General features: G+C 42.6%; 2 protein-coding genes across 2 annotated transcripts; one reads left to right on the top strand and one right to left on the bottom strand.

Moving 5' to 3' along the window:
• Window positions 1-3,509: 3,509 nt before the first annotated feature.
• LOC114843645 (killer cell lectin-like receptor subfamily E member 1) lies at window positions 3,510-10,116 on the bottom strand. Its single transcript, XM_055502954.1, has 19 exons — window positions 10,006-10,116; window positions 9,833-9,929; window positions 9,591-9,638; window positions 9,454-9,474; window positions 9,004-9,024; window positions 8,834-8,845; window positions 8,388-8,405; window positions 8,096-8,113; window positions 7,897-7,914; window positions 7,539-7,556; window positions 7,214-7,231; window positions 6,737-7,041; window positions 4,809-4,904; window positions 4,647-4,731; window positions 4,521-4,559; window positions 4,333-4,445; window positions 4,129-4,263; window positions 3,922-4,030; window positions 3,510-3,753 (listed from the first exon to the last, which is right to left on the bottom strand). Exons 2-19 carry the CDS (start codon window positions 9,891-9,893, stop codon window positions 3,674-3,676), a joined length of 1,215 nt encoding a protein of 404 aa, XP_055358929.1. The 5' UTR covers window positions 9,894-9,929; window positions 10,006-10,116; the 3' UTR covers window positions 3,510-3,673.
• A 4,181-nt stretch (window positions 10,117-14,297) lies between these two features.
• Window positions 14,298-17,475, top strand: LOC114843648 (butyrophilin-like protein 1). The gene is made up of 6 exons (XM_055502962.1): window positions 14,298-14,441; window positions 15,058-15,141; window positions 15,220-15,567; window positions 15,651-15,932; window positions 16,021-16,164; window positions 16,439-17,475. Exons 1-6 carry the CDS (start codon window positions 14,324-14,326, stop codon window positions 17,473-17,475), a joined length of 2,013 nt encoding a protein of 670 aa, XP_055358937.1. The 5' UTR covers window positions 14,298-14,323.
• Window positions 17,476-17,554: the final 79 nt, after the last annotated feature.

Below are 17,554 nucleotides of genomic sequence, written 5' to 3' on the forward strand. Positions count from 1 at the left end.
CTACCTGCTCTTTTATTCTGTTCCTTATCTTTTTATCCTGCATAAAACAGGTTAGAAGTGTGTTTTTTCCCAAACTCACTGTACAACTTTAAAGTCAGGGAACAGTTCTACTGTCTGCAAAGTGTTGCTTTTACTCTGTTCTGTAAACTACTTTTGCACATTTTGTAGAAAACCTACTTCTAGTAACTTAGGTTTACATTACTAGAGACTAGTTTGGCCATCACAGCACAGCTTCTAATCTGCTCCATTTAGACTTGAAGCTGTCGGAGGACACCATTTCACGGCAGGTCACACAAGCCTGACTCTAAGGTAAACTTCATCTCAGAAGAGTGGGTCCATTCATAGATCCATCCATCACTATTTGCTATTCACTACTGCATACAGTACATTGGGCCTCTGTTTCCGTTCACACTGCAGACTTCACGTTTAACTCAGAATCCTGTCACCTGTAAAACCTGAACCTAAAATCTGATGACTCTGCCTCCAGAATAATGCAGTGCAAACAAGGGGCTGGTGGTGGGCTTCAGCAGGCACTCACACTGTGCGACGAATATAATAATATAATGTTATCTTATAAGTCTCAAATTGTGTTGCAGAATCCGAAGCATCAGGGACCAGAGCCTGTTGAAATATGGCTGTGAAGGTGACAGATAAGGAGCAACACCTTCTACTCACAGTTTCTCACTGTATAATTACACAAAACGCCTTTCAGTGCCTGACTGTGAAACTTCCTCCTCTCACTGGCACCTCTACGCTCTGTCTCTGTCAAACATCTGAGCTGTGGTCGGACAGTTCCTTGTTTGCAGTAATGACTCTGCATCGTCGCTGTAACTCACCATCACCACTAATGTGTTGGAGTCATTAATGTTCACCAGGCTGGACTGATGCACATAAAGGGAATGAATGGATCAAGTCTGTTCTGTTCCTCAGCATCAGACTGACAGTTCTCTCTGAGTATTTGCTGTATATAGTTTTACTTTTAGACCTATTTCCTGTTATTTTTTTAGTTTAATCCCTTCTCATGTTTACTATATATTTTATCTTCGTCTTGTTCATTGTTTCTCATGCTGTATCTGTCTTTCTCTCAGTAAAGCACATGGTGAATGAATGAACCGTGCTACAGTATATGTGTCATGTCAGTTCCGTGGTTGATGGGTCTGTTCTGACTCAGGTCACCTTTGAAGGGTCCAGTGGTGGTTCTGTGGTTACTGGAGGCTCATCTTTATGCACAAAATATTACAAAAATGTCTTGTTTCTACGTAGATGAACATGTTTGGACTATTTTTAAAGCTGTGGGATGATTTTGACAAACATTTCCATCTGTCTGTTTGTTTATCAGTGAAATCCCTGTATTTCAGCGTTTTGTACTGTGTTTTATGTTGCTTGTGTTTAATGTGATGATAAGTGGCTCATTTAGACTCTGGAAACCTCCAGTTGTTCCACAGACTCTGTGTTTGTTCCTGTCATCGCCATCTGGAGCCGACAGCATCAGACTGTCAAGCTTTGAATTTATTCCTTCTTTGATCATTTAACACAAATTGTGGACACTTCTGATCCTTGATTTGTGAAACTAAACTAAACAAAACAAGGTAGAAGAAAACCTAAAGCAGACACGGTCTCAGCCTCTTGGTCCACTATTATCACACAGCTGGTCAGCTTTCACTGTTACGATCTGCCATCGAGGACGGCGGAACGAGTCTGTGACAGTCCTTAAGAAACAAGTCAGAGCCACAGAGAAACAAGAAGTAATACTTAAAACTCTTTTGAGTCCAGAAACAGCAGATGATGAAACTCTACCGTGACCAAAAAACACTGCAAAATGAACACAAAATAAACCAGGAGGGCAAATGGAGCGAAGTGCTGGGTGAGTATTTAGAGGGAGAGCAGAGGGCAGCAGGTTACTGAGGTAACGTGAAGAGAGAGATGGTCCAGAGCAGAGGCCTCACATGCACATCTTTACTCTGTGTTATGGACATGCAGCATTAAGCACCACTCAGAATCCTCTGATCCTGAAGCACAAAACCAAGGAGACAGTCCAGCATGTGTTTGCATCACGTGTTTGTTCCTCAGCAGCCTGAAGATGGAAAGACTCAGGTGTGAATGAGACGCGTGAGCAGGAGCTGACGTCCATCACCAGCTTCCATTCACACAGACAAATGGACGGTGGCAGTTACACAGAGAATCATCGCATCAGTTCAGAGCTGGAAACAGAGAGTCAGAGAGAGTCACAGAGGAAAAACACCAAGCAAAACCTGAAGCACAGGCTTCACTTTGAGCACTAAATGCAATGAACACTTTTTATGTTGCCAGGTTTAACTTCAGGCGGTTCTGTGGGCCAAGGTGGTTGCTGGACCCCCAGGACACCAGTTGGTGCAGTAGAAAGTCAAACCATCACTCCAGAACCAAACACTGTCCTACAGGACGAAATCAAGTGGATTTCTCAAACTTTTCTATAAAAGAAGCTGTTTTTATGTTCAAATAGTAAAACACGAACTAACAAAACGTTAGGTCTTACTTCAGTCATGGGGCTAAAAACATAGAGGAAGCACCGGTCACAGAGCCGCCAAGACCTTCCTCCACTGTGCGTTTAAAAGCAGAAGGGCAGAGTGTGAAGAACAAATTAGATCTGGAGACACACATTAATACTCTTACTGGCCTTTTTCCCATTTCATCAGTAGTTTCTTTACCAAAACAGCTGTGTTTTACAAAATAATTTAACTATTTCTTTATTTCTCAGCGAATAAGAGACTTTATGTAAAGACAAAATGGCAGCGGCTACAGAGAATGAACTTAAACAATAACTTGATTGTTGTGTGCAGCTATTTTTTTTTTTGGTTTATGTGCAAGAGTAAGGCTTGTTGTGTTCTCTTTGGTTGTGTAACCATTTATTTAGAAACAGAACAATCCATCAGCTCTGTTACTGTCCATCCGACGACAGTAACTCATACAGTCACAGTCACGTACCATGATAAAGATACAGATATATAAATAAAAGTATACAGAACATTCACTGGAACTGTAATACCACAAGAGAAAAGCGTATTCCCAAAGTGGTTTTGTGAGTCTGGTAAATAGACAATAAATTAATGCAACATCCAGATGATTGAATTTACATTTCCTAAATCCTGACTATAGTCAATGAGTGTAACATAGTCATAACATATAAATGCTAAATCTGTAAATGGGCAAACTACGCCATCTTCTGTTGGAACATGCCTGCACTTAGTGGTGAGCACAGGGGGATTGTGGGTAATCCTCAGAAGCGGGAAATATTTAAGGTAATGTGTATGTGAATGTGTCGGTGGGCAATGAATGTTAACTCCATTGTAGAGCAGGGAAACCTTAATTAACAGCACAGGGTAAATAAGAAATGTTTACATCTATTTTGACTTAGCATTGTTAGCTAACAGGAATGAAACGCTCCAGCTTTAGCTACAGTAGCTGCTCATATCACACGGTAACACACATGCTGCCATGAATGAGGAAGTAAACACAACACAGACTCATGCTTCAATGCGTGAAGAGTTTAATTTTGCTTTAGACACAATAGCAGAAGATAATGAAGCTGTTCTAATGAAACCACCAGGAACAAAGCAGCTCCTACGTTTATGTCTCTTAGAATAAATGTAAAGAGCAATAAAGCAGAAATGCATCAGTCACAGGCTGCTGTTTCTCAGCCGAGGAGGATGGAAGCCTTCGCACAGACAGATGCCTGTCGTGCGTAGCACTGATAATCATTCCAGCATTTCTTGGCTGTAAATAACAAAAACACATGTAAACTTCAGAATTTGTCTTTTCATTCGACATTTCACTGCATATCGTTCTGTGTATGTGACAAATAATATTAGAATTAATTTATTCCACCTAATCAGATAAAACTTTGTTCATCATTGGCTCTTCATGTCATGTCTTAGATTTTACCTGAATAATTCATTTCCAAGCAGTGCTGTGTCCCAGGACTGCTTGGTTGTCCCCTACACCAGTAGGTGAAGGTGAAGCTGGCTCCATCACTCCAGAACCAAGTGGCGTCCTACAATGAAAACATGCAAAAGAACGATTACACTATTGCTAATTAATTTTATTTATTAAGCTCTACAGTAAGTGACTAATGATGAAAGGATTTAATACCGTTTTGCCTCTAGAGCCTCCGATCCACGTGTCTTGAGTTGTGTGAGCTTGAGTAATTATCATGCGCCGAAGCCAATAATACTCGTTCCAGCTTCTTACAGACGCCAGATGTCCACCCATGGCCCGACAGTTTTTCTATGGTGGAGACAACTCAACATTATTAATGATGTGACAAAGGATGTTCTCTGCCTGAGAATCACTCACCTCAGCCTGAACCCAAGTCAAGAAACGTCGTACGAACTGGAAACATCGGCCACCGTACTGAGTCCATCCAGTGGGACACCACCAAAGAGCCCGCTTCTCCAGCTGAGGCACATCTGGGCAAGAACTGATGGTCATTCTCTGTTGTTCAGCCTAAGCATGAGACACTGCAGGACGACGGATGTTCTCACCTTTTCCAGGTTGTTGCACATGTTCGTCTGCACCTTTGTCTGACAGATTAGAATGAATCAAAGAGTTTAGTTTCCTCACACTGATGTATTTTAACAGCTACAGAAAACCATCATGTTTAAACTCACCAGCAGCTCTGGTCAAAACCACGACGCAGAGAAGTGCACACAGCATCAGGAGCTTCATGATGGAGACGTTAGAGACGATGACCTGCTACAAAGAGAGACGTGTTAAAAGCCTCCAACCTCCTGATGAGAGGACGGACGTGATGAGGAGGAGGAGAAGCAAACCTGCTGCAGCTTCTCTTCTCTCTCAGCGAACGCTCCAACACCTACCTGCTCTTTTATTCTGTTCCTTATCTTTTCATCCATAAAACAGGAACCACAGACACCACGAGGGTGGAAGCATTTTTAGTGCCAACTAAAATAGTCTCTACCTAATTACTGGAAGCAGGTTTTGTACCAAATGTGCAAAAGTAGTTTACAGGAGCACAGGTTGCTCCTAATTTTAACAATGTTCCTCAGATGGAGACAGGAGGTTCTAGAGAATTCCTGAATAAATGCTGTCAAAGATGACAACAAGATTAGAATCTGAAGCTGCATTATGTCATGCAGAATAAATATCTAATTCAATATTGATTTTAATTTTAATTTTTAATTTAATTTTAATTTTTTCTCAGAATTGGGTCTAAGCACTTGACTTGGAAGAGTTCATTATTGAAGTTAACTCCATGTGATCTATGGAGGAGAAGTAAATTTAAAATTATTGGATCTGCAACGATTTCTGTAATTTGGAGGAAGTTGCTGCTGAATGTCTTCTCTAATGATGATAATTTTATTAGTAAAGTAGGTCATAAAGTCATTTAAGATTAGATTAAGATTTAAGGGGACAGTAGGCTCCACACAGCTGTGACTCAGCCTGGCTACAGTGCTGAACAGGAACCTGGGGTTGTTCCTGTTTTCCTCAGTTATGGAGGAATAATATGTTTTTCTACCAGCACAAAGTGCTTTTTACTGTCCTTCCATGCTTTGGATCCTTTGGATCATTTGTCGGAGCTACTGCCTTTGTGGTTGTCGGGTTCTCTGCTTTAGGCTGCAGATCTATGGAGCTACTGTACCTCCTCTCACATTTCACAGCAGAGCTTCTGTGTCTGATGGAGCTGGATTTTTGATTGTACATCATGTAGTGAGCAATGAGTTCATGGAACATGAAGGCATCACAGCACAGACTAGATCCATGTCACTAGTAGCTGTTTACTAATGTTACTGATAATTATGTCTCAAATTCGCAGTGTGGTGCAGAGAATCATCGGAAGCAGCAGCAGAGGAACCACAGCCTGTTGAAATGAGGCCGTGACTTTGACAGATGCAGATAAGAAACAACACCATATGTTCACAGTTTCTCACTGTATAACTACACAAAATATAAAGCAACTTGATATAAAGCCTTCCTCATCTCACTCTATGCGACACCTTTAGGCTCTGCCGCTCGTTCTCACATCACACATCTGACCTGTGGTCACTGCTACGTCTCTAACCCAGAGCAGAGCTGCTCTACCGCTGTCTTTACACCTTTCCTTCAGTCTCGCTGACACTCTTCTGAAAACAAATTGTTAACACTTGTGATCCTCTAAACTAATAAAATAAACTAAAAAGCAAGTAGAATGGAACCAATGCACACTACTACAATCTTATATAAACCTAAACCTTCTTAAGGTTTAGAACCAAAAATCAAACCTCATTATGAGGTTATGTTGTGTTCACCTCACACTAACGTTGTGTAGAAAGTTTCTACAGACTTTGGTTAAATCACAACCAGAGACATTTTTTTATTATTTTATTTTTTGCATATGAAAAGAAAGAAGAGTTTTGCTTAAGCTACTTCCCATATCACCAGTTTGCTTTATTAAAGGTGCACACAGTCCTGTGATCACATCACTTCTCATTGAAGCAACAGAGAGAAAGAAAAGGCATTAAAGTGTTTGTTCCCTTCAGGATGAAGCGATTCAAGGCACAGTGACATCCAGTCATCCACATCCACATGAATAATGTCACAGCTGCAACTCAGGACGCGCATCCAGGCATCCATGCTAATCGTGCATCTGTCAGGACAACGGGTCAATGTAAGCGAGAGGAAACGTGGAATCTGGACCATTCAGTTGTTCAGAGTCACACTTTGAAACGGACCTTTAGGGAGTTGGTGCGGCAACTGTGTCTCAGTTGTCTGAGTTGTCTGTGTCATCAGCGGCGTCATCAGCAGAGTCATCAGCGGAGTCATCAGCTTCAGCGGTGTCATCGGCATCAGCAGCATCATCAGCACCATCGGAGTCATCAGCTTCAGGGGTGTCATCAGCACCATCGGAGTCATCAGCTTCAGGGGTGTCATCAGCATCAGCGCCATCTGCGTCATCGACTTCAGCGACGTCATCGACTTCAGCGACATCATCGGCTTCAGTGGTGTCATCGGCTTCAGGCCCCTCAGTGGCTTCAGGGGCGTCAGTGGTTTCAGGGGCATCAGTGGTTTCTGAAAAAAAAAGAGTCTTATGCTGAAGGTGGAACCACAAGATGCACACGATGCCGTTTTCATTAGTAAATAAAATGCTTTCATATCATGTCCATCGGCTGATGACTGTGAGCATCATTTTATTTATCCATTCACTCATCAATATGTCAAACAGACATGATTAAGAACTCACCATCTGAAGAACTATCACCTGGATGGTTGAAGAAGAACAAGCAGAAACAACATTAGAACAATCTAAAGCTGAAAAAAGCAACAGAATGTTGTTTTTTGTAATGGATGGTCATTTAATTGGAGACTCTCTTTCTGTTCAGTGTTGCAGTGTTGGAACTGCTGGTTGTGGAGGATGTGTGCTTTGTAACAACAGAACATTAAAGAACGTTACATGGAATGTTTCTTTAAGTCAAACTACTCAAAAAATACTGTACGTATAAACAATATTATAGATAATAAAGATTAGTTTCTGCTTGTTCATGGTGTTGTGTGGTCAGTGAACTCACCATCTGAAGACTCATCCTCTGGATGGCGGAGGCAGTGAAACAAGAACAAGCAGAAACAGAACATTAGTAGAATGTAAAGCTGGAACAATTAACAAACTGTTTTCATGTTTGTAATCTGACATAAATGCATGGTCCTAAAATCCTCTGATCTTTTACAGTGTTTAACTACACAACATTAGAATAGAGTGAACACAAGAAAACGTCTAAAGAGGTTGAATTTTCTTTTAGGTCTTTTGTCTCTAGTGGATTAAAGGTTTAACACTGTAGTGAACAGTAGATAAAGGATCACTAACTTCGAACACCATTTATTTATTCATTCACTCAATAATATCTCACATAAACACAATTCAGAACTCACCATCTGAAGAAGTGTTGCCTGGACGGGTGAACAAGAACAAGCAGAAACAGAACATTAGTAGAATGTATAGCTCAAACAAGTGTCAGTGCTTAAAGAACATTAAAGAACAACCTGAAGAACATATGGAATGTTCTATAGATACATATACACAAAAGTCAGTTCCTCCTTGCTCATGGTGTTGTGTGGTCAGTGAACTCACCATCTGAAGACTCATCTGCTAGATGGTGGAGGCGGTGAAGCAGGAACAGAAACAGAACATTAGTAGAATGTAAAGCTGGAACAAGTGGCTCTGAGTGTTGGAGCTGCTGGTTGTGGAGGATGTGATGTGTGCTTTGTAACAACAGTGTCAGTGTTTGCAGAACATTAAAGGACAAGCTGGAGAACATTACATGGAACGTTCTATGTAGAGTATATTGATATAGATATACACTAAAGTCAGCTCCTCCTCGCTCATGGTGTTGTTTGGTCTTTGACTCACACTGTGAACTCACCACTTGAAGAATCACCCTCTGGATGGTTGAGGCGGTGAAACAAGAAGAAGATGAACAGAACATTAGAGAAAAGTAAACAATCAACAAGCTGGAGTCACTTTTATCATGTTTGCAGTCTGGCAAATACATGTATTGACTTAAAACATGCTCTGATGTTTTAGGTCATATCATCGTTTCATTGTAAATAATATGAAATATAGACAATTAAAGTGAACAACTGAGGTTCATTGGTCACAAATTCTGCCTCTAATGGATTAAAAGTCCAAAACAACTGGAAGAAGAAAGAAGGTGTTTGATTAAAGGAGCAGTTTGTCATTTGACGCACCCGGGTGTTTATGGTGGGACTCAGACCAAACATAACTTATCACACGGTTGAAAAGCAGCAGGTGCAGCATGTGAGACTGAGACAGTGTCTGTGGAGGATGTTCATGTGACTGGAGACTCACCTTCTGGACTTCCTGCAATGTGAACAGGATGAGCAGAACATTAGTATGATGTAAAGCCGAAGCCCTGAACAAGCGTTATTGGTTTGAAACCTCCTCTGATGTTTTAGGCTTTATTGTGGATTCAGTTAATAAAAAGTAAATAATCTCAAACACACACACTTAAAACTCACCTTTTATCTCATTTGAAGGTTCTAGTGGTTTGAAGGTTTAACACAGCAGGGAACCGTGGAGGAAGAAGAACCAAGAAAAGAATGAGTCATTCAGAGGTTTATTATGGGAAGCTTTTAGTCATTTTTATTCATTTCTTTATTTCTGGGCTGCATAAAGACGGAGACCAGGGCCTTTGTTTCATAGAACCCATGTTAGAACAGTCGACTCAGGATTTCCTGTAAAGGATCCGTGATGTCGCTGTAGCTCCTTGTTATGTTTCACAGTAACAGGGACGTCCTGTTTACCCGAACGACACTTCAGAGACGTTGAGGCCAATATTAGTTTAGTTACTGAAGCGAAACGTGTTAGATTCTTATAGATAATATCAGTTAAACAAAGCTTTTCTGTTTGCATTTTCCAGGTTTTAAGTCTGATTCAACCTGTTTGAGTAAGAAGGAAAATGATCCCACCTGAAACGTCTCCTGTTGAACCTGGGAATAAAAACCATAGTTTCAACACGTCCTGTTGTTTATTGTGTGACATGTGATCCATGATTCATTCATTGGATTCATTAGCTTAGCATTGGAGTCATTGGACGCTTACTCACCCTCTTCAACCTCCGGTGGTTGAGGTTCATCCTCTGGGGCTGGAAAAGCTGGACGCCAAGAACAACAGAGTAAAGACTGAGCTCCAGCAATGGTTTGATGTGATGATGAATATGTGAATCAGCTTTCAACTGGAGCTTTGTCTGAACATTAGCCGACAAGAATCTTTCAATAAAGAGGTTATTGTGAATGACTGACACATTGAGCAGCAGTTTAAAACAGTGCCTGGCTCATAAATACTCACCTGCAGCTCGAGGCAGAGCCACGACGGCACAGAGAAACAGAGACAGGATCAGGAACCTCATGGTGGCGACGCCGCAGATGGTAAATAACACGATGACCTTTCATGAAGACACACACTGATCATAAGACACAGAAACCCACAAGTCCTGATGAGGAGGAATGGTTTGAACTGACCGTTAGTGAAGTATGTCCTCAGAATCAGAACCAATGCAGCCTCAAAGTGTGAGCTGTTGAACAAGGTCCAGGAGCAGCTCTTAAATACGCTCAGTCACAGGGTCCGAGGATGAGGACCAGCCCTCAGGGACGCACACGCCCATTCCCATCACCTCTGTTTGTCTAGTGATGGTGTTGGCTTAGCAACGCCCCGGTGATCGTTGACAGACCTGACAGGCCTCACCTGACGGGCCTCACCTGTCAGCATTCTGCCTCTACTGCAGAAAAGAGCTCAGTTAAGAATAAAATGACTAGATTACGTAATGATTCCCCAATTTACAGTTTCCATGCTAAGCTAAGTTAAGCTAGGCTAACAGTTTCCTAATAGAATAAAGCCCTGATTAAAACAAGTGTTGGAACTAGTTCAGTGTGTTTTCAACTGTGACGTTCTGCCTCCACGCCGCTAGAGGCGCTCCTGGGGTTTTGATGTGGGTCTGGGGTCGAAGTTAATTTCCTGGGTGATTAGTTGACCCACCTGTTTTGTTGTATTTAAGGGATGTTTTTTGTTCGACACATTGCTGGTGTGTACACGGTTGTAGCTGGATGCTACACCAAGTTATGTCCAAAGAGAGGAGAGTAAGAAGTGGAGTTCCTGCGTTTTGATTTGATGTCCTGTGAGGTTTGGGAGTGTCTTATGTTTCATGTTTTAGGACTCTTTTGCCCGTAGTGTAGGAGCGTTTAGTTTAGATAGGTTGTTTATCGTTTACCTGCATTGCAGTGATTTTTAGTTCTTCCTTTTGTGTTGAACTGAGTCCTGCTGTGCAGTGAGTTTTTGTTGTATTTAAATAAACCATTTTATGTTAACTGTTAAGACACTGTGTTTGGGTCGTGCATTTGGGGTCTTCCCTCTCCTGTGTTCCCTGCGACCTGGTCTGCCAGTTGCGGCCAGGTGTCTGTGTGAGGGATTACACAGAGCTGTGTGCTGGAAGCACGTCGGCCGTGGTGCCTGAAGCCTCCGCTCAGTGTGAGCGCGTTCTCCTCCCGGCTCCGTGAGAGCCGTAGTTCTCCCCGCTTGGAGCGGGTGCTGTCACCGTCTCTCTCCACCGCATCCCCTCTCCTGCCCCAGGGTTCCGTCAAAGCCCCGCCGGTTCGGAACCGACGGGAGGAGTTCGTAACATCAACTCTAGCTGTTGCTTGTTTATGGAGATGCCAGTTCTGAACCTGCAGGAAACACAAATGCATCCAAAGGAATCATTTTCTCAGCTTCTTCCAGTCGACACCTTGTTCCTTTTCCATGCAGATCTTCTCCACAGGTTCCGACCTGGAGCTTCCTGCTAATGTTTGCTGTCCTGTGTTTGTCTTGTATGTTACTGTACAGACACGCAAGCTTTTCTCTGCATATGATGAATAATGACAGTCCTCACTTAAACTGAGTGATGAATGCAAACAGTGGTGCTGAGGCTACGCCTACAGTCACTAGACAGAGATAAACCCTGGTCCAACACTGGAAACTAAAGTAAACAGCAAACTGAATGTTTAATGAGCTGTTATTGACACAGTCACGTCACAGGTCAGCATCAAGACACTGATGGCTGAAAAGACCGAGAATGAGACAGTAAACACCGATACCGGACCAAGATGAAAGTCATTGGATGAAGTCAAAGTGAAGCAAAGTGGCTGGAACAGAAGTAGTTGAAAGCTGGCAGAAACCTGCCCTGTGTACTTGTACTTGTACTTACCTGTGTACTGCTCTGTACTCTACTGCCACTACTGGACTGGACTCTACTGTACTGACGTTTCCCCTCAGCCTGTAAAAGCTGCTTCCTAGAATCAGCATCAGAACTGAGGGTTGTTTTCTCAGACTAGAGGCTGTGACTGTTTGTTGTTCTGTTTTATCAGTCCCACCACTTTTCTGAGGGGTTCCCAGTCCCACCAGCTCTCTGACTGGTTCCCAGTCCCACCAGCTCTCTGAGGGGTTCCCAGTCCCACTAATCACCTGATGAACGTGTGTGTCATCCATGCTTCTGTGCATTAACTCATCCCAGACCTCCTGCTCGCTCCTCACTTTGTTTTCATCGTATACAGTAATAGCGTTGTGTTACTAGTTGTTGCTTTTCTCCCCATCTTAGTAGCGTTTTCAGTCTGAACTCAGACTTTCCTGCAGTGATTGTGATTTTGTGTTCTCCCTCATGCTTAGATTTTCCCACCCCTGACCCTCACAGTGATCCTGAGTTTGTGTCTTTATTTCCTCAAATAAAGCCTGCGCTGACGTTGCCTCCTGTCGCTCAGCGCTCTGGTTTCGGGTCCAGTACCGGTCGGTTCCGTCAGGCCTGACAGAAACCTGGGTTAGAGGTGAGGCACATGGTGACGGCGCTGATAGAACGGACCAGCACGTGAACCGTCCTGTTCTGACTTTGTGCATTTAACATAAGGAACTCAAACACAATGGTCTTAATTTGTGTGTTTTCTTCACAATCATTAACTTCTTGACTCATTTCACTCAAACACAAAAGACGACATCCAACACATCCTGTAGGAATCAATAATGTCAAGTCATAAACCTTTTTTTCGTCAGGTGTTGCTGTATTACATTAATATGTTTCAAAGTAGTCGTATTGATGTTTTCCAGACCATCGCTGTCGCCATCGTGTGCAGACGGACGATTCATGACAACGCAACCTGCTCCAACACTGTTTGGTTAAAGAACCGATGTCAGTGAGATGGAAACGTGGATACATGTTGAATCCAAAGCAAACAAAAGAAACTTTAAGATCCTGTTTGAATAATCGTCAGTTGCACAAGTGCAACAGTTCAGTTCCTAGAAAGAGCAGCAGGATTCTGGGAGTTGTTTTCTGGGACTAGATGTTAAAGGTGTGACTGAAACCTGAAGCCGCGACCCACTCTTAGTCTTAGTTATCGCATAGAGACTGTGTCTGCTTCTCGACCGCCTAAACTATACAAGTCACACACGAATCAGAGAGGAGTGACTTACCAGAATTTAATAAACATCAAAACAGCTCCTCTTACGGAACAAAGTAACAGTAAGTTAATAAAGTGTGGTTTATTAAATATCAGATCTCTCTCATCTAAATCCTTGTTAATAAATGACTTGATAAGTGACCATCACATAGATCTGTTCTGTCTCACTGAAACCTGGCTGCAGCAGGATGAATATGTTACTTTAAATGAGTCGACTCCAATGAGTCACATCAACTATCATGTTCCAAGAAGTACAGGTAGAGGTGGAGGGGTAGCAGCAATTTATAAATCAGATTTGTTAATTACTCCTAAACCTAAACATAGACCTTAGGGCTGTATTTAATACATTCTATTACAGACACTAGAACATAGAATCGGAATTAAAGGAACGGCACTGGGATGTTTTAAATCCTATGTGTCGAACAGATTCCAGTTGGTTCAAAATTTTTACTTTTTTAAAGACATCAAATCCTTGATGTCCCAAAACTTGCTTAAATTCAGTTACAAACCGAAATTCTTATCGTTGGGCCTGAGAATTTCCTCTCCACTGTTACTGTCAAATGCTTGCTGTATGTGAGATCTGTTGGGTTCAGTTGTGTGAGGTCTTAAACCTTACCTTAGTGTGTGTGGAGATACTGTAACCTTGTTGTGATTTGGCGCCATATAAATAAAATTGAATTGAAATTGAATTGAACCTCCAGGTTCAGAACCTGAGCTCACTTCAAACTGGAAATGTCCTCTGTGGTTGAATGAGTCCATAAAGTCCATGTTTCATTCTGCTTTAGCAAAAAGACGTTCATTTTTCAAGTCAAAGACAAACGAGGTGATTCAGTCTGCGTAAGTTAAGGTCCAGCATCCGTGCATCGACAGCAGTGCAACGATGCTGAGCAGAACCGGGTCAGAACCGACCCGTCATGTGAAGCCTGTGGCCCAGTTGTTACGTCCACCTGATGTTTGTGTACAAGCCTTTTCCTACAGATCAAAGAGGGAGATCGATGTTAGAAATGAACATCGCTTAACAAAAGTCCACAAACAACAGCGTGGATTAAACTGTGTTTATACATGTGCTCTGTTACATTGATGTGTCTCAGTGAAGCAGTTTTTTTCCTCATATTAAATTATATTTTAAACCTTTCAAGAATAAAACAGTATAACTGTCTGTTAACACAAAGGTTGTGAACTCGATTATATACAAATAACGTATTTTATTTTCACAAATAAAACAATGATTCATTATAACGTTATTTATTTTTTGCGTTTTGCTGCCCCCTGCTGGGCTTTTCTAGAATAGACCAAAATAGAATGGACACGTGACGGTCATAAACGTCTCTCCCTCCCGTGTATCTGACTGTTAGTTTGCATGTATTTGTATCGACGTCACTGTGTGGCGTCTGCTGCATTTGGTTTCACTCTAAAATCAGACGGAGCGCGTTTTTCCTCTTCGATCGCAGATTTCCAGGTTCTGGACCACGGAGCAGGTATGTGTGTTATTACCTGTGTTCACTGTGTGAGCGCACATAAACTGATGGCGTTACTGTGGGAAAACCTTGGCTCAAACCACAGCGAAGGTTCAGTTACAGACTCGTAGATGAAAAACCGAACGGAACCACTAAGAACGAGTGTTGTTTTATTTAAGTTTCTTATAAATGAAAGTAAAAGTAAAACGTTAAATAAACAAATCCATGCATTCGCTTAAACCTGTTGGAGTCACAGCTTTAGAGCCTCACGCGCATGTCTTCATCTGTACATGTGTTAATTTAGCTTTTAATCTTCAACTTCATCCTGCTTTTTATTAAAATATGACGTCATTCAGCCTTTTTGAGGCGTCTGTGTTTCATCACATTCATCCATTCTCTGTTTAAAAAGTTTATATGGCATAAATTAAAGTTAAGTTAAAGGAAGCAACGGCATCAAACCACGTCAGGCCACTGAGAATAAACACGATAAATCAACATTATAGAAGCTGTTGTGTTAAAGCAGTTTGCTAATATTCAAACCTGAATCAACGTCTGATTTAAACAAATCCAGTAAAAGCATTCTGATTGTGACACATGTTCCTGAAACGTTTCTGCCTTTTTGCGACTCTTCTTCCAGACTCCAGGATGTTTGTGCTGCATGGTTTTCATCTGCTTTTCCAAACTCTTGTCGTCTTCGCTCTGACTTTACACTCGTGTGAAGGTAAATGTGAAGCCTTCGCTACTGACTGGTCTCTGCTGATGCACAGCAGCAGTCCCACATTCACACCTCTTCCTCCAGGCCGCTCTCTTGTCGTGGGTCCATCTCAGCCAATCGCGGCGGCCGTCGGTGATGACGTCACGCTGCCGTGTCGCCTGCAGCCGCCGGCGGATGCGGTTGCCATGACGGTGGAGTGGACGAGGACCGGCCCCGACCGCAGGTTTGTCCTGGTGTGGCGCGACGGCGAGGAGCTGAGGAACAAACACGAGGCCTACGAGGGAAGAACGTCGCTGCTCACGGACGAGCTGAGGAACGGGGACGTTTCTCTGAGGCTGGTTCACGTGAGGCCGTCGGACGCAGGAACCTACAGGTGCTTCGTTCCAGGGTTGGACAGCGACGCTGCTGTGCAGCTCGTTGTAGGTCGGTCAGGTTTGTTTATGGTCGAGCACAGAGTGAAGGAACAGTCTCAGAAGCTACGGTTTGAACTTTAACCTCCAGCATCTGACCTCCAGGTTCTGTCTCCTCACCCGTGATCCATGAGGTCTCCAACACCAGTGACGTGGTGGTGCTGGAGTGTAGGAGTGGAGGCTGGTTCCCAGAGCCTGAGCTGCTGTGGCTGGACGCTGAGGGAAAGCTCCTCTCTGCTGGACCTACAGAGACAGTCAGAGGTTCTGATGACCTCTATACTGTCAGCAGCAGAGTGACTGTGGACAAGAGACACAGCAGCAGATACACATGCAGAGTCCAGCAGACCTCCATCAACCACACCTCAGAGGCTCACATTGAAGTTACAGGTGCTGTAGAACCTCAATGATCTCATGTTACACATCTGTTTCCAGCTGTTTCCTACAAACTGTGTTTCTCTGTGTGACCCTTCATCAGGCAACATCTTCCCGGGTCAGACTGATTCTAGATCCAGTTCTGGTTCATCTGTTCTTGTCGTCGTGGGTTTGATTCTCTGTATCGTGGTTCTTCTTGCTGCTGTTGCTGCTCTGGTTGTGTGGAAACGAAGGAAGAACAAACATGGTGAGTCACTAAATTATTAACATCTTTAGTCTTATTTAATATCACAGCACTAGTTAAAGTTCTGGAGTCTGTGATCATTATGTGCTCACTAGCATAGTGTAGAACACAAACTCTGATCTGAGGATTTACTGTAAACGTCTGTGAATCCACAGCAAGTGAAGGGCGACAAAACCCTGTTAGTTCATCTGCATTAAATAAGAGCAGTAAAACCTCCATCACGTCTGAAGCTTCAGCTTCATCTGTGTCAAACACTGACGTCTGTTTCTGCTCACAGGAAAGAAGCAGCAGGATGAAGAGACACAGAACAGGTCTGGAGCTAATGAACCAGAGAAGGAACCTCTGATGGAACCAGAACGGGTAACAACACAGACGGTGGAAAACCAGAATGAGATGAAGAAAACACAGACAGTAAAGAACCTGCAAACAGAAAACGTGGATAAAAAACCACAGAGGAGAGAAAACAACAGTAGGAGCAAAGAAACAGACAATGAGACAATAGAAACAGACAGAGAACAGTTTAGAGAAAAGAGAGGAGAAAACCAGAGTGAGATGGAGGAAACACAGACAGTAGAGAACCTGCAAACAGAACAGACGGAGGCTGAAGATGAAGAAACACATGTTTTGACAAATGAAGAGACACAGAACAAGTCTGAAGCTAATGAACCAGAGAAGGAACCTCTGATGGAACCAGAAACAGACGGAGAACGAGTAACAACACAGACGGTGGAAAACCAGAATGAGATGGAGAAAACACAGACAGTACATACACAGAACCAGGAAACAGAAGAGACGGAGGCTGAAGATGAAGAACCACATGATCAGGGTTTGACGGATGAAGGACAATATGAGGAGCTGATGGAGAGAGAAACATTAAGTGATGTTGACATAGAAATGGAGACACTTAAGAACAAGGTCACGTTAATTGACGGAGGTGAAAAAGGATATGATAAAAACATTAAGAGAAAACTAGGACAGATAAAAGATAAAGAAAAGCAGATCAGCGACATTAAGAAGCAGCTGAAGGAGCTGGAGACACAGAGAGAAGAGACTGAGAAGAAGATGATGGATCCTGATTCACAGAAAGAAGCTGCAGAGACACATCAGGAAGTGAGAGACGCAAAGAAGGTGGAACTTCAGAAACAGCTGAAAAAAACAGAGGAGTGGATGAAGAGAATGATGAAGGAGATTGTTTACATGTCTGAAACAGGAAAGAAACATAAAACCACAAAGGGGAGAGATGAAACCGCTAAAAAGACTGAGGAGGAGAAGAAACAGAAGAATAAAAACCTAAAAACTACATCAGACAATTGATTATTAGAGCAGACGAATGGTCATAAAACAGACAAAACACAGGAAGCAGCTGAAAATAAAGACACAACGAAGCAGAAAG

Source organism: Betta splendens, chromosome 2 (assembly GCF_900634795.4).
Source record: "Betta splendens chromosome 2, fBetSpl5.4, whole genome shotgun sequence".
Taxonomy (NCBI): Eukaryota; Metazoa; Chordata; class Actinopteri; order Anabantiformes; family Osphronemidae; genus Betta; species Betta splendens.